Source organism: Muntiacus reevesi, chromosome 4 (assembly GCF_963930625.1).
Source record: "Muntiacus reevesi chromosome 4, mMunRee1.1, whole genome shotgun sequence".
NCBI lineage: Eukaryota > Metazoa > Chordata > Mammalia > Artiodactyla > Cervidae > Muntiacus > Muntiacus reevesi.
Window position 1 is genome coordinate 33,566,313 of NC_089252.1, and position 19,520 is coordinate 33,585,832.

Genomic DNA, 19,520 nt, shown 5'->3' on the forward strand with positions numbered 1-19,520 from the left:
AGGATGTCTAAAAAGAGATAGTAGCACCACCCAAGGGTAGCATATGGAATGCCTGGTACCTTCTGTGGAAAGGAAGGAACTGATATGGAACTGACTTCCTATGCGCTTAAGCTGACAAAATATTCGCGTCAATCAGAGCATTTCAGAAAACATGGTTCAAAGCTCAGTCATGTCCGACTCTTTGCGACCCCATGGACTGTAGGTTACCAGGCTCTTCTGTCTGTGGGATTCTCCAGGCAAGAGTACTGGAGTGGGTTGCCATTTCCTTCTCCATTAAATGAACATACAGAAGTTAAAGTATTTGTTAATTGATGCATAGGTGTGAAATTTAGGTCCTGAGAAATATTTGTGGATGCAGCAAATGTTAGTAATGGTTAGTTTGCCTTGGGTGGTCTTATTTACTCTCCTGGTATAATTGGTAGTAGCACTTTCATTCTCCAAGTCTCTTGATTTGGGTGATTAGGTGTATAATCATCCTAATTGTGTAGACCTATTTCATTCCCTAGGTTGTTCTTTGTTCTTATCACATAAATTGTTCTTAGCTCTGCTGGTTCCAAACATGCAGAGAGTTATCATTTGTCATATGTCATCAATCAAGTGTTTCAGTACTTCTGGTGCTGCAAGTTTACTGTCTTTTAGATGGTATCTTATGTAGTTTAAACAGTTGTTAGACCTATTATTAGTTTTAAGGCTGCATTAGTTTTTTTGTTTTTTTAAAAATATTTTGGTTATAGTAATTTTTAAATCTGCATGCAGAAAATTTTTATTTTGAAGTAGAAGTCTAAAATTACTTGATTGTTAGGTTATGTTTGGATTATACAGGGATGGTTAAATATCTATTATTTGTCTTTAAAACAGGACGATGATTGGGGGAACATCAAAATGAAAAATGTGAGTATTATCTTAACAGTAATTGTAATGCAATTCCCTAATTATTAACACAAAATTATTTTTAAGGCTTTTTTTTTGTCTGTATATCCAGTTGTTCCAGCATCACATGTTGAAAATATTTTCCTTTTCTCATTGATTTGCCTCAGAGTCTTTCTTGAAAATCAGTTGTTGGCCTATTTTTGAACTCTCGTTTCATTGATATGTTTGATTAATCTTCTACCACATGGTCTTGCTTGCTGAAGCTTTATAATAAGTTTTGAAATAAGGTAGTGTATTTTCTATTTCCTCAAGATTATTTTAGCTCCTTTGCTTTTCCTTATAATTTTAGAATTAGTTCCTTCAAATGGACTCCTAGAATTTTGTTTTAGATTGCATTGAATCTGCAGTTCAGTTTGGGGAGACTGAACATCATAAAGGTATTGAGTACCGAAATCCTTAAATAAGGTATAGTTGTCCATTTCTCTTAGCTCAGATAACTTTTCAGTATGGAAATCTTGCATGGTTTTTGTTAATTAGACTCTGGAACTTATTTCTTAGCTGTTAATAATACTTTAAAAATCTTTGTTTTCCAGTGATCGTGGCTAGTTTATAAAAATACAACTTATATTTATCCTGTGACCTTGCCAAATTCACTTATTAGTTCCTAGTAGTTCTTTCATAGATTTCACTGGGTTTTCTATGAAATTAAGCAGGACTGTGTGCAAATGGAGGCAGTTTTACTTTTCCCTTTCCAGTCTTTATGACTTACTTCTGTTTTTGCCTTACTTCATTGCTGGCACTTCTAATACAGTGTTGAATAGAAAGTGGTGGAAGTGGGTATCTTTGTCACTTACTAGTTCACTGAGACCGTTTAAGTTATGAATGGCTGTTGAATTTTAAGTGCCTTTTCTGCTTATTGAAAGGATCATATTTTTCTTATTCTGATAATCTGGCTAGTCTCATTGGTTTTTCACTGTTAAACCTTGCATTTTTGACATGCTGTTCTCAGATTTCTTAATCTTTGTGACCTCTTTACACCCTCAAATTATTTTTAAACCCCACAGAATTTCATATATATGTGTTATATCAATATTTATTGTATTAGAAATTAAGACTGAGGGAGTTTGGGGGAGAATGGATACATGTGTATGTATGTATATAGTCACTGTTCATCTGAAACTGTCATGATGATGTTAATCAGTTGGCTATACCCCAATACAAAATAAAAAGTTTAAAAAAATTAAGGCTGAGAAATTAAAAATATTATTCATTTAAAAGTAGCAGTAACAAACCTATTAACCTGTTAATTTCATTTAAAAAGTTTTTTTTCAGAACAGCAAAGAAAAGTGAAAGAATGGTCTTGTTCTACATTTTTTCAGGTCTCTTGACAGTCTAACTTAATAGAAGATAAATGAATTTTTAGTTTTGTTTCTGCATTCTCAGTTTGTTGTGATATATGACTTTGGCTGAAGTATATGTGAGAAATCTGGTCTCATAACAGTTAAATATTTGGAAAAGGGAGATGTCTTTTCAGTTAAAATTGTGAATGTTCTTTGATAGTACACCAAAACTCAACACGTGGTGGCTGGTTTATTGGTTGGTTTGATGCTTTTGAACTATGGTGTTGGAGAAGACTTTTGAGAGTCCCTTGGACTGCAAGGAGATGACTCATTGGAAAAGACCGTGATGCTGGGAAAGATTGAAGGCAGGAGGAGAAGGGGATGACAGAGGATGAGATGGTTGGATGGCATCGGCGACTCAGTGGATGTGAGTTTGGATAAACTCCGGGAGTTGGTGATGGACAGAGATGCCTGGCGTGTTGCAGTCCATGGGGCTGCAAGGAGTTGGACACTGAGCAACTGAACTGAACTTAATGTTGTAGAAACCACATCAGTGACCTTTTGTACGTTAAAAATCTATGTTTTGCACTGAAGAATGGATCTTACACTCATGAATGACTGAAACATCATATATTGGTCATTTGGAAAAATTGTTTTTCTGAGTTATTTAGATCTTTCAAGTAAGTACTTTCATGAAATGCTCATGCATTTCATTATATAATTCTTCAAAATTGCATTTGTTAATATCACTACCAACCTCAGTAGAAAAGTCTTTAATTTTAGAAAATTGTCAGGTGCATAGTGACAGATGGAAAATTCTTTTCACTTGAAAGTTCTAATTTTGTCATTGGCAGCTAGAAATATTGTCAGTACTTTGCCCTGAAACTACTAGCTCACTTTCTTCATTTTTAAGGAAATGTTACTAAATACTCAAGTCTAAAAACCCATAATTTGTCAGTTGTTTTAAGTAGAAATTGTATTTTGTCAAAAAAGGCAAGTAGTCAGGTTTCCAACACAAATGTTCATGCAAGCTTATTGTCAAGACAGCTATCATAAATTGGTATACAGAAGTGTGTTTTTTTTTAACTTAATTGGTACTTTGTAATTTTTATTATACCTTCATGTGTGAATAGCTTTCTCCATTATCAGCATCCCCCACAGAGTAGCACATTGGTTAAATTGATGAACCTACATTGATACATCATTATCATCGAATGTCCATGGTTTGTTAGGGTTTACTCATGGTATTGTATGTTCTGTGGGTTTGGACAAATGTATAGTGATGTGTATTCACCATTTATAGTGTCATAGAAAGTTGTTTCACCATCCTAAAAATTTTCTATGCTGTACATGTTTATCTCTCTACTCTTGACAACTATGGATATTTTTATTGTCTCTAGTTTTGCCTTTTTCAGAATGTTGTATAGTTGGAATTAAACAGTCTGTAGCCTTTTCAGATTGACATCTTCAGTAACATATGCATTTATGTTTCCAAGCCTTTTCATGGCTTGATAACTCAGTTCTTTGTTCAGTTCAGTCACTCAGTTGTGTCCGACTCTTTGTGACCCCATGGACTGCAGCACGCCAGGCCTTCCTGACCATCACCAACTCCTAGAGCTTCCTCAGGCTCCTGTCCATTGAGTTGGTGATGCTATCCAACCATCTCATCCTTTGTTGTCCCCTTCTCCACCTTCAGTCTTTCCCAGCATCAGGGTCTTTTCCAGTGAGTCAGTTCTTCACATCAGGTGGCCAAAGGATTGGAGTTTCAGCTTCATCATCAGTCCTTCCAGTGAGTATTCAGGACTGATTTCCTTTAGGATTGACTAGTTGGATCTCCTTGCAGTCCAAGGGACTCTCAAGAGCCTTCTCCAACACCACAGTTCAAAAGCGTCGGTTCTTTGGCACTCAGCTCTCACATCCATACATGACTACTGGAAAACTATAGCTTTGATTAGGCGGCCCTTTGTTGGCAAAGTAACATTTCTGCTTTTTAATATGCTGTCTAGGTTGGTCATAGCTTTTCTTCCAAGGAGCGAGCATCTTTTAATTTCATGGCTGCAGTCACCTTCTGCGGTGATTTTGGAGCCCAAGAAAATAAAGTCTGTCACTGTTTGCATTGTTTCCCCATCTATTTGCCATGAAGTGATGGGACTGGATGCTATGATCTTCATTTTTTGAATGTTGAGTTTTAAGCCAGCTTTTTCACTCTCCTCTTTTCACTTTCATCAAGAGGCTCTTTAGTTCCTCTTCACTTTCTGCCATAAGGGTGACATCATCTGCGTATCTCAGGTTATTGATATTTCTCCTGGCAATCTTGATCTCAGCTTGTGCTTCATCTAGTCCGGCATTTCACATGATGTCCTCTGCATATGAGTTAAATAAGCAGGGTGACAATATACAGCCTTGACATACTTCTTTCACAGCTACCAGTCTGTTGTTCCATGTCCAGTTCTAACTGTTGCTTCTTGACCTGCATACAGATTTCTCAGGAGGCAGGTCAGGTGGTCTGGCATTCCCATCTCTTGAAGAATTTTCCGCAGTTTGTTGTGATCTACATAGCCAAGGCTTTGGCGTAATCAGTAAAGCAGAAGTAGATGTTTTTCTGGAACGCTCTTGCTTTTTCTGTGATCCAACAAATGTTAGCAATTTGATCTCTGGTTCCTCTGCCTTTTCTAAATCCAGCTTGAACATCTGGAAGTTCACGGTTCACATACTGTCACCACATTTGAAAAAGGGAAATAGCATCTTGATATTATTGAAATAGTTTTGACTTCACTGGCTCCGTGAAAGAAGCTGAGAGACCTCCGAGGTTCATAGACAACACTTTGAGAACTGCATACTGGGACAGACGCACTTGAATCATATGTGTTTATCTCTTATTTATTGCTGGATTTAGTTTTCTCATATTTCCAAAGATATTTTTATGTGTTGATGAGGCATAATGTTTTGCATTATCCTCACTTTGTCATCAGAATTATGTGGACACTCATTTAAAAGAGTTGGGGAAGTATTTCCTTTCTGTTTTGTGAATGAGTTTGTGTGAGATTGGTATATTTTCTGTAAATATTTGAAATAAGTTACCAATAATTACATCTGGATTTGGGTTTTCTTCATGGGAATTTGATATTGTTTCTGTAGTAGGCACCAGACTATTTTGATTTCTTTTTTTTTATGTTTTTGTGTTTTCTTTCAAGGAATTTGCTTATTTTAAATATGTTGAATTTATTGACATAAAGTTGTCCCTCGTATCTGAAATAGTTAGTTATCCTATTATATCATCATCATTTATCAATGTTCCTTCTTATTCCTGTTATTAATAAAAATATTTTGATCAGTGTTGGTAAGGATCATAAGTCTGTTCGGTTTTTGACTGCTGATTTTACATGTTACCCATTTTCTATTTTGTTGCTATTTACTCTTATTTTTTTCTCTTTGGAGTTTAAGTTACTTCATTTTCTTGCTTTTTAAGGTGTATGCCTAGATTATTGATTTTTAAAAAAAATACCTATTTTCTTCTTATAGACATTTAAAACTATTATTACTAATTTTTCTTTAAGCACTTGTAGCTGAATCTAGCGGTTGTGATATGCTGTGTTTTTATTATACAGTTAAAATATTTTCTAGTATACCTTGTGATTTCTTTTTTGAGCCATGGATTGTTTAGAACTGTATTTCATTTCCAGTTATATGGGGCTTTTTCTAATATGTTTGTGTTATTTATTTCTAATTTGATTCTGTCATGGTCACATAACATATCCAGTATTATTTCCATCCTTTGAAATTTATTGATAATTTGTTTTACTCCATTCATTTGAATGTTTTCTGTGCTTTTGAAAAAATAAAGGTATGCTGCTATTGTTGGGTAAAATGTTTTGTAAATGCCGGTTAGGTCAAGTTGGTGTATAGTCTTCATGTTCTTTCTATCCTAACTGATGTTTTATCTGTGTCTTTTATTAAATGTGTCAGTCTCCAGCTCTTGTGGATTTGATTGTATCTCCCTTCAGTTGAATCAGTTTTGTTGTATCTGTTTTTAGGTGCGTGCATGTGTAGGATTGTTACAGCTCTGTGAGTTGACCTTTGATCAAAATGAACTGTTCCTCTTTATCACTGGTGATATTCTTTACTCTGAGTTTTACCCATTGTAGATTTTTGGTTCCTTTTTTTTTTTTTTTACAGATTATTTATAGGTTTTTTTTTATAGATGTTTATCAGGTTAAGGAAAGTTCTGTTTCTAGTTTGTAGAAAGTTATCATGAATATGAGTTGAGTTTGTCATATACTTTTTCCATATATTTTGAAATGTTAATTTTATCCGTTAATTTCTTAATGCAGTGAACTATGCTTCCTTTTTTGAATAGTTAGCTAATCTTAATGTATTTTCTTTTAAATATAATTCAGATTCTACTGGTAGTATTTTGTTCAAATTATTTTTGTGTTTCTTTGTGTGAAAACTACAGTTTGTAGTTTTCTTGGACTGTTTCTGAGGCTTGCTGTCAGTGTAATGTTTGCCTTATAAAATGAGTCAGAAGCAGTCCTGTCTCCCCTCTTTTCTGAAAGAGTTTGTATTCTGAAACTGTTGCAGAAAATTCTCCAGTGATGTTCTCTAGGCTTGAAGCTTTGTTTATGTTTAATTAAGAGTTTAATTAATTAACAATTTAATTAATTAATAATTTAATTAAATTAATTAAATTAATTTAAATTAATTAATTAAAAATCAATACATTTAATTAAGAATTTAATGTCTTTAATAAATGTAGGACTCTTCAAATGTTACATTTTTTTCACACCAGTTTTGGTAATTTGTGTTTTTTAGGTAATTGGTCTATTTCAGTTGTTGAATTGATACTATACTCTTAGTAACCTTTAATTCTAGACTCTGCAGTGCTGTCATTTCAACATCCGCTTCTACCCTGCTCCATATTGGCAAATTGTGATTTCTTGCTCATTGTCTCTGTCACCCAGGGAGAAGTTGTTCAGTTTCATTGATTTTTCCTACTCCTCATAGAGTCATCTTCTGCTTGTTCATTTATTATTTTAATTGATTTTTCCCTCTTTGCTTTATTTCCTTTGATTTTAGTATATACTTGTGGTAGCTTCTTAAGGTAGAAGCTTATTTTATTTATTAATTTTAGGCCTTTTTTGTGTTTTGCTTTGTCCATTTTTCTATTGTATCCATATACACTTGAGTTTTTTTTTTTTTAAGTTTGTAAAAATTTTGATTGTGGTAATGGGGAAGTGTTAAGATTTATATAGTTAGCGTCATTAGCCCTTTCATCTTTTATGTCAATTCTAGAAAAATCTTCCAAAATGGCAAAATTAAAAAAAAATTAACTTGGATGTTTTATAATTGTTTTATTTTATTTACATTTAAGTCCTCAATTTGTAATTCATTTTGGGCATGGCATGTCATAAGGTGAAGAACTAGAATATTTTCCTAAATTATTATCTTCAACATTTCTTCATATGTAATCTGTTAGTAATTTTAAAGATATTGTTTTAATTTTCTTTTTCAGAAATTTCTTAGCTGTTTTCATGGGCATGAGTTTATTGCATGAATGAATCATTTTGTAAAGTCTCAGGAAGTGATTTAATTAAATTTATATGATAATTTGGAATCCCATCTTTATAGTAATTTTTCCAGTCCAGAAATTTGTTGTGTCCTTCAGCTTATTTAGATGTTTTTTAATATCCTTATGTAAAGCTTTATAGTTTTCTTATTAAAATATTATATATTTCTTATTATGTTTACTCTTAATTTGGTATCCATTCTTTTCAATTGTATTTTCTAGCTGACTATTGCGAGTATATTCTTCAAATGTTTGGTTTTCCTGAGACAGTTGTCTTTGGAAAAGAATTCTTTAGTGATTGCTTAGTACTCCTTTGCTATTATCTTATAAAAAGTATAAGTAAAAATAATAGGTGATAGAATGATTGTCATAGGTACTCATAAGGCTTGAGTTTGTTGACCTTATTTATTTCCTAATTTAATCCTCCTCTAGATATTTTTATCTTATTGGCCTTTCTTAAAAAATACATTTTTCTGACTTTTCTCCCCTCTTTTTAAACCTCTCTACACTCTTTTTCTCAGGTGTTTATGTCTTCCAATTAAGATATTGCATATGATGTTCACATTTCAAGATTATGAGTTTTAGGGTGACAGTCTTCTTTGTTCTGTTGTGTGGATGTTACATCTGTATTGAATCAGTGTTTCCATAGGATAATAATGTGTCGAATTATAAAATTAGACATTTTGAACTAATTTATATATTTGGCTTGATAATTTCCAACAGATTTTTCTGTTCAGTTGTAAATAATGGTTACAGTTATAGAATAGACTTTCATAGGAAGAATATTATCACTGCTTAGTGTGTTAGTGAGAGAAATGATGCCACTAAGTATGAATGTTTGTTTGAAGAAGTCTCTCCCTTCCAATATTGAAAACATTCTCAGCTTTCTTTGTGACAGTGTTTTTGTCCTTAGCTTTATTGAGGTAAAAATAAAATATAGTATATAGAGAGTAAAATTCACCTACTTTAGAGTTTTCGTGGATTTGGTTAACTTTACACAGTCATGTTACCACTCTCACAGTCAAGACATAGACGTTCCAGCATTCTGCAGGTGCCCTTTGGCCTGAAGCAGCACGCTAGCATTTCATGATTTTTAGTGTATTTACAGAGTTGTGTAACCTTCACCACAGTCTGATTTTGGAATATTGTCATCACCCCAGAAAGAAATGCGTTCCCATTTCCAGACAGTCTCTTTTCCCATCTTCAGCGCTTGCAACCACTAATCTGTCTAGATTTACCTTTGCTGGCACACAGAAGCATGTGATATGTGTTTTTCTGTGTCTGACTTATTTCCTTGAAGATAAACATGGTCAGCTTTTGAGTTTTCATGAAATATTTTTTTTTTTAAACAGGGAATGACTGTACTAATGATGGGGTCAGCAGATGCTCTTCCTGAGGAACCCTCAGCTAAAACTGTCTTTGTAGAAGACATGACAGAAGAACAGTTAGCATCTGCTGTAAGACATAACGTTTTATATATCTGATTATTACTTTTTAAGAACAGTTAATCAGATGACTTTTAAAAAGTAGCATCTGCACATTTTGAAGATTTAATCGACATCAGGATGCATGTTATCAGCAGTAAACCAGAGTTTTGTTTTTGAAATTGGCTCACGGGATCCTTTTCTAATCGAACAATTCATTACAAAGTCATTAATATCTGTAATAAATGCATCTGGCAGACAGTGCTGTTAAAGTGTTTACTGTTATTTTTTGGGAAAACAAGCTTAAAGAAGTTACATAGTTTAAATACTGGGATATTTAAATTCTCAAAACCTTCCATGGTGAAAATACATACAGTTTATCCTTAATTTAAGAATGCAGTGTTAGTTTAGAAACTGGCCAACACATTCTTGTCAAATATTATTATTGTTTTTATTACCCAGCATTTATGTAGTACCATTTGTTTTTTGGAAGTGTTTTTTTTTTTTTTTTTAATTTGTTTGTTTATTTTGGCTGTGCCCGGTCTTTGTTGGGGCATGTGGGATCTAGGTCCCTGACCAGGAATTGAACCTGGGCGTCCTGCATTGGGTGTGCTGAGTCTTAGCCACTGGACCACATGGGACGTCTCCTTGAAGTATTTCTATATATATTTTGTTACCCTCTTCTAGGGATAGACCTAGAGAGGAGGCAGGACTGATAAAACTCTTTTTTTATTTTCAAGAAGGGAATTAAAACACAAAATGATTGTCAGCATGATGCAAGTAAAAATTTTTTTGTTAGGAAAATAAAACATTGGAAAAAAAAAAGAAAAAAAAAGAAAATAAAACATTGGGGTGGAATATAAATTGGTATGAGTTGGTAAATTATATTTGCTTCAAAGTGTTTAGTGATTTATATATGCAGTGTCATTTTATAAAATTGATTTACTCCTTTTCCTTATCAGATGGAATTACCATGTGGATTGACAAACCTTGGTAATACTTGTTACATGAATGCTACAGTTCAGTGTATTCGTTCTGTGCCTGAACTCAAAGATGCCCTTAAAAGGTAAGACAGAAGAGAGATTGTTTTATGTCTTTTTTGGGTAAAGAAGGTTCACATTTGGATGAGTAGTAGTCTTTTGCACTTTGATGTATGTTTATTTAGCAGCTTAATTGTGGTATAATTCATCCATCAAGAATTCACCTTGTTGATGTGTTGAAGTAGATGGTCTTTATTATATTCACAAGAGTATGCAAGTATCCCACAATGTAATTTCAGAGTACGCCCTGCCCAGAAAAAACCCTCATACTCGCTTCTTAGACCTTTCCCACCTCCAGCTCTAGGCAACCATTAGTATACTTTTTGTCCTACAGACTTGCTGATTCTGGACATTCCATATTAATGGGGTCATACACTATATGGTCTTTTCATGACTGGCTTCTTTTACTTAGCATACTGTTTTCTAGGTTTATCCATATTGTAGCATGTAAGGTCTACCCCGGTGACTCAGATGGTAAAGACTGCCTGCAGTGCAGGAGACCTGGGTTTGATCCCAGGTTGGGAAGGTCCCCTGGAGGAGGGCATGGCAGCCCACTGCAGTGTTCTTGCCTGGAGAACCCCATGGACAGAAGAGCCTGGCCAGCTGTAGTCTGTGGGGTTGCAAAGAGTTGGACACGACTGAAGGACTAAGCACATACAGCATGTGTCAGTACTTCATTGCTTTTAATGACTGAATAATATTCCACTGTTTGATTGTACTATGTTTTGGTTATCCAGTCATCAGTTGATGGACATTTAGGTTGTTTCCACATTTTCGCTAGTATAAATAATGCTGCAGTGAGCATTCAAGCACAAGTTTTTGTGCAGATGAGTTTTCATTTCTCTTGGTTGTGAGTAGTTTGCTTGCTCATATGGTAACTCTGTTAAGCATTTGAGAAACTGCCAAAATGTTTTCCAAAATACCATTTTACATCCTCTCCAGCAGTGCTAGAGAGCTCCCAGTTTCTTTACCTCTGTATTTGTCTTTTTTTTTTTTTTTTTTTTTGTATTTGTCTTTTTAAACAATATTGAGATTTATTAAACAAGTTTCTAAAAGCTTTAGGCCGTTGTGAATACTGCTGCTATAAACATTGGGGTGCATGTATCTTTTTGAACATAGTTTTGTCCAGATACATGCTCAGGAGTGGGACTGCTGAATCATACGGTAGCTCTATTTTCAGTTTTCTAAGGAGCCTTCATAAAGTTTTCCACAGTGGCTGCACCTGCTTACATTCTTATCAGCAATGAGGAGGGTTCCCTTTTCTCTACACCATTTCCTTTGTTATATGTAGACTTTTTAATGATGGCCAGTCAGACTGTTGTAAGGTGGTACCTTATTGTAGTTTTGATCTGCATATCTCTAATAATTAGAAAAGTTGAGCATCTTTTCATGTGTCATCTATATGTTTTTGTAGAAATGTCTGTATAGGTCTTCTGCCCATGTTTGGATTGAGTTGGCTTTTTTTTGCTATTAAGTTCAATGAGCTATTTGTATATTTTGGAAATTGATCTCTTGTTGATTGCGTCATTTGCAAATATTTTCTCCCATTCTTTTCATTTTGTTTATGGTTTTCTTGACTGTGCAAAACCCAAGTTTGTTTTTAATAATTGAATTATATAGAAACATGTACAAATGAATTATCTCAGAATGAACACATCCTTGTAACAACACAGTCCTAGATCAACAGAATCCTGTTAACACTCTGAAAATCCCCTCACCAATCCCTTCTAGTCCATGGACCCCACCCTTCTTTGTTGTAACTCACTTGACCTCATAGAGTAATTTTGCTTTTTTTGAACTCCTTATGAACAGAAACATACATATTATATATTATATTCATTTGAGTCTGGCTCATTATGTTTGACTTTTCCATGTTTTGTGTGTGTGTTCATTTTTGTTCATGCTGTAGACTACACCATTGTATGCATATACTACCAAATAATTATTCTTTTTTCTATAGATGAACGTTAGAGTTGATCTATGATTGATTGGTAGTGAATATTTCACAGATGATAGAAATATAGTCAAGACATCCTCTTTTTGTAGGTAATAAAGTATAATAAGCATTAAGTTTAATACTTTCAGATTGTCTATATCATTTTTTATTTATTGACTTGACAAAGATTGGGAAAAGTACTCTATTGGTTCTTTTGTCTGTAAACACTCAGTATTTTTATCTGTTAAACCTCTCAGTACTCATGTCCATTCTTCCTCTTCTCTAACAGTTTTTCTTTATAAAGTTCATTATGAATGTTGTTTGGCTGATTGGATAGTCTTACCTTAATTAGGAATTATATGTTTTGTTGTCATAATATTGAGAGTTTTGGGGAGATGGTATTAAATTACCTATGATCTTTCTGTTTCTAGTTATTAAAAAAAAGATTGATAATTCATTAATGTACCTTTTGTCATAAATGTCGAATAGTTACATCCTGTGTATGGCTGTGTGTATGCTTGTGTATGCATGCTCAGTTGTGTTTGACTCTTTGCGACCTTATGGACTGTAGCCCACCAGGTTCCTCTGTTCATGGAATTTTCCAGGCAAGAATACTGGAGCACATTGACATTTCCTTCTCTAGGGGATCTTCCTGACCCAGGGATTGAACCTGCGTCTCTTACGTCTCCTACATTGGCAGGCAGATCCTTTACCAGATGAGCTTCCAGGGAAGCCCCTGTTACCCTGTAGCTAGATGTAAATTCATAACAGCACCCATCATGTGATGACATGGTTCAGTGATGTTACGGGATGCACCTGCTTTATGAGTACTTCATTTCAACTTCAGAAGTGCCCTTTACAAGTGCTAAAGTGTCTGACAGGAAAACTGTTACGATTTTTATTTTTTTAATGAACATATCTAATTTAGGGGCCTTCCCTGGTGGCTCAGCGGTAAAAGAATCTGCCTGCTAATGCAGGAGGTGTGGGTTTGATCGCTGGGTTGGGAAGATCCTCTGGAGAAGGAAATGGCAACCTGCTCCAGTATTCTTGCCTGGAGAATTGAATCCCATGGAAAGAGGAGCCTGGTGGGCTACAGTTCATGGGGTTGCAAAGAGTTGGACACGACGGAGTAACTAACACTTTCACTTTCATGGGTTATTGTATATTAAACAATTAAGGATATTTTAGTTGTAGGAGTTTCCAAAAGATCTAAACAAACAAATGAAAAAAAACAAGACTCTTCAATTGAATATAACTGAACATTTTCTGTGACCTCTTTCATTCACTTTATATAAGCACATAGTTTTTGTTTTAATTGAACTATAATTTATATCTAGTGAAAGGTATGCGTCTTAAGTGTTGGATGTGAGCAGTTTTGTTAAATCCAAATTCTCTGTGACTCATTTTACAGTCAAATTAATGGAACATTGTTATCATCCCAGGTTGGTATTGTATTGTACCTTTTCCTGGTCAGCTACTCAGCTCTTCCCCATTGCCTGGTGTTTAATATTATTTGAATCATAATTTCTGATCCTTTGTCATAAAATATTTGTTTAAGTAGATATGGTGGTTTGAATATTTCCTTGGGTGACCAGTCATTTGTACTGCTATAAAATTAACTGAGATTCATAAAAATGAATTTAGAAATCAGAAACTCCTCGAATAGAGGAGCCTGACAGACTACAGTCTGTGAGGTCACAGAGTCAGCACGTGCGCGTGGGTACACACACACACACACCTCATTTTATAAGTGAGGAAAATGACTTGAAATTTATTTTGTGTTTATAAGAAGTTAGTGCTGAATATAGGCTTATTGATTTCCATTGAATGTATTTGATCTAAAGCTTTTTTCTTCATTTCTGAAATTATATTTTGTTTTCTTTGTAATAATGGACAATGTACTTTTTTTAATGCACAGTTTGTAGAAAATATTATAGATAAGTTAAGACAGGGGAAAGAATGTAAAGTAGGCTTCATTTACCTAAATTCTGCTTTTTCTTAGCAGTCCTTTTGGACCATATAATTCTTAAAGGAACCAAGACTGGAAGAGAAGTAAAAATGGTGGGCACAGCTCAGGGAAACTTACCGTTGAGGGTGTCAGTGTCATAATGAGTCTTTTGAACTTGTTTCTTCCCGTCTGAGTTTCAGAATCTAATTCTGTCCTACTGCTCATAGGTATGCAGGCGCCTTGAGAGCTTCAGGAGAAATGGCGTCGGCACAGTATATTACTGCAGGTCAGTATCTATATATTCTACCAAAAGCATTTACTGACTACTTGCCTTTGAAATCAAAGAAGGCAAGTTAGTTTTAAAAGTGTTCAGGAAGTATGTTTAAGGATTTAAATACATTCCAGATTTCAGTATTCAGGAGTTCAGTACAAGACAACTAAGTATAGACTGAAAGGGAGGAGCTTTGGGAGTGGTTACCTGATGTCCTGAAAACGGCTCATTTGTAGCAGTTACACCTGTTTGATTCCTGGGCAGAAGTTGTGTGTTCTCTGTATTGAATGAATATACACTGCTTTGTTATGAAGGCAAAGGCTATCAAGGATAGAGAGACTTAGAGCACCACCCAGAAGTTGTTTATAGCTAGTTATTGCATTATGAAGTCTTCTGATGAGTTCTTTAAGATTTAAAAACAAAATTTTTTCTTATTAGGGATCCAGCAATTGCAAAAGGAATAGATGTTCTTAAAAATAATTAATAAGCAGTTCTTTATTTGTATTAATTGAGAATTTACAGTAGCTTGTATTAAATATGTCATTATTTTACTAAGCAGGTATTTGCTTTGTTTTTAAGCCCTTAGAGATTTGTTTGATTCCATGGATAAAACTTCTTCTAGTATTCCACCGATTATTCTACTGCAGTTTTTGCACATGGCTTTTCCACAGTTTGCAGAGAAGGGTGAACAAGGACAGTATCTTCAGCAGGTAATCAGGGCAAGGTTCTGTGGTTTTCATTTTGTATGTGTAAAACTTAGGTGTCCTACACTTACTTACTAAGCTCTATTTGGAAATACAGATGCCAGTCCCCTCTAGTTAACGCCATCGTTATCTCTTGCCTGGAGAGGTGCAGTAGTCCGTTAACTGACCATCTTGCTTCTACCATCTGTGGTGCTTCTCTACACAACACTCAGAGTCCTTTAAAGAATGTAAGGTTATGTTGGTTCCCCTGTTTCTGTTTCGGTCCTAAACAGTCTACTGCCTGCCTGCCTCTCTGAGCTCGTCATGTACCACTGTTCCCCTTGCAGTTCTCTCCAGATACACTGGCTTCCTTGCTATTTAAAAAAAGAACTCTCCATGTACCCTCTTTCTATAGAGCCTTCGCTGTTTTTCCCTTGGCCGTCAGATAGGGATGTGCCTTGCCTCCTTACCTCATGGCTCACTTCAGGTCTCATGGCTCAAATGTCAAGGCATCAGAGAGGCTTTCCTTGACAGTCCTACTGAATAGCACACTCCTCTTCCCTTAATCACTTCCTACTCCCATATTGCTTTTTTTTTCTTCTAGCCCTCTTTACTTGAATTTGTTCTATTTTGTTTATTTATGTTCCCCACTAGGACTTTTTTCTACTCTGTTGACTGCTATGTAGTCCTTGTATCTAGGATGGTATTTAGCATAATGAGTTCACTAAACATCTCTTGAATGAACAAACTATTCTGTAACGCTTCATTGTTTTGAAGGCCATAAAATATTTAATTTGGCTTAATATTTAAAACAAAACAACTTTCTTCCCCTTCCCTAAGGAAACTAATTATTTTAAAAGTATTTTGTGGAGAAGGAAATGGCAACCCACTCTAGTATTCTTGCCTGGAGAATTCCATGGACAGAGGAGCCTGGTGGGCTATAGTCCGTGGGGTCTCAAAGAGTTGGACACAACTGAGCAACTAACATACACACACATAAAAAGCATAGGCAAGAACACATGATCTCCAAATTTTCATTTCATTATGCTTCATGGAGACAACAAAAGGCTCAAGAAAGGAAGAAAAAACTTAAGGAAAAGTGATATAAGGAAGAAGGGTTTATTAAATATTAAAACCAGGGATGGGGAATACGTGTAACTCTATGGCTGATTCATATCAATGTATGACAAAACCCACTGGAAAAATAAATAAATAAATATTAAAACAAACAAACAAAAAAAAAGTATTTTGTAAATCAAACACTGTATCCACCAGGATTACTTACTGTGTCACTTTTTAAATTACAGGATGCTAATGAGTGTTGGGTACAAATGATGCGAGTATTACAGCAGAAATTGGAAGCTATAGAAGATGATACTGTTAAAGAGGTAATTGAAATATATCTGTGAATATAGGCTTTGATTTTCCATCCCATCCTACCCTAAAAGTCTTGAAATAATCTTAATAGATAGATGTGTCCTTGAATACTTGAGATACTGAATCTGTAGTTGGAATTTGACAGCTTGCATTTGACACTTGAATTCAGTGTATTATTTACTAAATTTAATCCATTGAGCTTACTGATCATCTGTAGTTTCTTGGTAATATTTTTTGATCAGTAGAAAGGTTTTGCAGACAGGGATTACATTAAAAAAAAAACTTAAATATGCATTACTAAACTGGATTGTGTGGGAGGTGATGTACATTAATATCCATGTGAAGTAAAATTGGAATTTTTATTTCATCTAAATTTTTGCAGACAGATTCTTCATCTGCATCAGCAGTGACACCTTCTAAAAAGAAAAGTTTAATTGATCAGTTCTTTGGAGTCGAATTTGAGACAACGTATCCTTATGAGCCGAGATTCATATAGACTAATCATAACTTACTGAATATGAATTGGTATAAATAGTATTGTTGACTGGAGTGGTGGATGGGATATGAAGGAAAATTCTTTAGAGGTTTTTATGGTTAAAAAATATGGAAATTAGGAATTTGAAAAAAAATACCCATTGGAGTGATCTTGAAGTTTAGATAAATGGACTCTTTAAGGACATTCATTATTTTTTCCTAAGAATATCTTTAACAGAATGGCTCATTAATTCACCTCATAGAGAATTAATTTTTAATTGTATGAAATGGGATAAATCAGCAAAACTATATACATGAAATGGAAGCAATTAATAAAACATGAATTTAGGAGAGCAGCATTTTCTAGATCATGGGTAGATTTATCTTTGAGTTATTAAGACCATTTTAAGACTATTTGCTGAGAGTTTATCCTTTTACACACATTTCATTAATCCATATTGTTAGTAAGTGAATGAGCATTTTTAAGTATTGAAATGAATCTCTGCTGGGAGACTGGAATGTTTTAAATGCCATTGAATGATGTTATTTTAAAAAGCATTGGGATAACTTATTTTGTTAGAGATTATATAGCAAATTGAATGGCTGTTGGCATATTCCTTAACTTACTTTGCACAGCATGAAATGTACAGAATCTGAGGAAGAAGAAGTCACTAAAGGAAAGGAGAGTCAGCTTCAGCTTAGCTGTTTCATCAATCAAGAAGTCAAGTATCTTTTTACAGGACTTAAGTTGGTAAGGACAGTTACAGTTTATCCACATGGTTTGTGGATTCTTTTATTTACAAATATACCTACTTGCTCACTTTGGTTTGTAACCCCAACATCAATACTCGTTCTTCATGGTCACCTGTAGACATACGCAAGGTGGCAAAAATTCTGAGATGTCTGACTCACACCGTCTCACCTGAGGTCCCCACAGGTGATCCTCTGCCTTCTTGTTTGAGTGGAAACTAGTATGCTTCTTGCAGTGATTTCAGTGCCACTTTCCTGAATTTTTGTGCTTTTGTCGGCGGTCTTGCTGTGGATAGCGGCCTTCTGGCATGCTGCTGAAGTGCTGCCTGGTGTTCTAAGCGCAGGAAGGTGGTGATGTGCCTGGAGGAGCAAATAACGTTGGGTAGAGCAGCTTCATTCAGGGTTGAGTTACAGTGTCCTTGGCTCTGAGTTCAGTGTTATTGCGTCAACAGTGTGTGTTAAGGTGTCATTACACAGCAGAAAGACTCATAAAACAAGGTTGTATATTGATGGGGTGACAAAAATATGACCAGAGGCTCAAAGGAGGCCTCTGGGGGCATTGCAGTGAGGATATATTAATACTGGCGAGATAGACACTGGGATTGGCCCGTGCAGATGAGGGCCTGTAGACATTCTGCCATTGCACTAGGATTGCAGTCGAGGCCCTAGAATTTAAGTGCTTTTTGTAGGCTTTTTTATTGGTTTGTGGCAAAGACAGATCTAAAACTTGCTTCTATCACGATTCAGTTAGTTCTGTCTCCCCACTGCCATACTAAAGACCCTCTCTAGTGGGCACATTGATAAAGTAGAATAATTTTGCTTGCTTGTCATTTATTTGACAGTTTGGGGGAATATGTACATCTCTATTAATTTTTTTTTTAACTTTGGCTGCATCGTGTGGCTTATGGGATCTTAGTTCTCCCACTAGGAATTGAACCCATGCCCGCTCGACAATGAAAGCTGAGTCCTAACCACTGGACCACCAGGGAATTCCTCAGTATTCCTAAATATATACATCTTTTGAAGGATATGCAGTGAATTGGGGCAAGTTTCATGGCATCAAAATGTTAATTGGAGTGTGTGGGATAGAATGTTTCGACGAGGACTTTCCAGGATATTTTCTTAATAATTTTATAAAATTCAACGAAAGCTTAGTATACCTGGAACATCTTGATGATGATGAATTGATGATAGTAGTATATAGTTAACCTGGTCAGTAAGTTCTAGTACATGTGGATGCAAAGAGTTGGACATAACTGAGCACATGTTAAAAATTTTAAAAAGTACCAGATATGCTTTCATGTTTTCATGAGATGTTAACATTAATTGTCTTGGTATTTTTAGATGCTTTGTCATCATCGGTTTTATCCTTGAGTAATTTTGCTCCACATTTCTTTACCTCTTCATTGCTGAGTAAACTTGGTTAAATGTTAAAAACCCACTCCGTAGTGATTCCTTTTGTAATGTGGTTAGTAATTTTTAAAAATCAAACCTGGAGCAACTTTTATGCAAGTGTAAGATGCTGATTGCTGCTCTTGCTGCTTAGTCACTCAGTGGTGTCTGACTCTTTGTGACCCCATGGACTGTAGCCTGCAAGGCTTCTCTGTCCATGGGATTTTCCAGGCAGGCTTATGGCAGTGGGCTGCCAGCTCCTGCTCCAGGGGCTCTTCCCGACCCAGGGATCAAACGTGAGTCTCTGGCGTCTCTGCATTGGCAGGTGGATTCTTTGCCACTGCCGCCACCTGGGAAGCCCCCAGCATGCTTACTAAACATAGACTATGTACCAAGTAGTTCTCCAAGTGTTCTTCTTGTATTAACTCATGTAATTCTGACACCAGCAG

General features: G+C 35.2%; 1 protein-coding gene across 1 annotated transcript in view; it reads left to right on the top strand.

Annotated features, from left to right (window-relative positions):
- The window catches only part of USP14 (ubiquitin specific peptidase 14), a 36,962-nt gene that overhangs the window by 5,920 nt on the left and 11,522 nt on the right, over positions 1 to 19,520 (top strand). The window contains exons 3-10 of the mRNA XM_065932497.1: positions 859 to 891; positions 9,129 to 9,233; positions 10,163 to 10,266; positions 14,352 to 14,410; positions 14,975 to 15,105; positions 16,386 to 16,466; positions 16,838 to 16,923; positions 17,566 to 17,680. Coding sequence (XP_065788569.1) covers positions 859 to 891; positions 9,129 to 9,233; positions 10,163 to 10,266; positions 14,352 to 14,410; positions 14,975 to 15,105; positions 16,386 to 16,466; positions 16,838 to 16,923; positions 17,566 to 17,680 — 714 coding nt within the window. The remainder of the gene's footprint in view (positions 1 to 858; positions 892 to 9,128; positions 9,234 to 10,162; positions 10,267 to 14,351; positions 14,411 to 14,974; positions 15,106 to 16,385; positions 16,467 to 16,837; positions 16,924 to 17,565; positions 17,681 to 19,520) is intronic.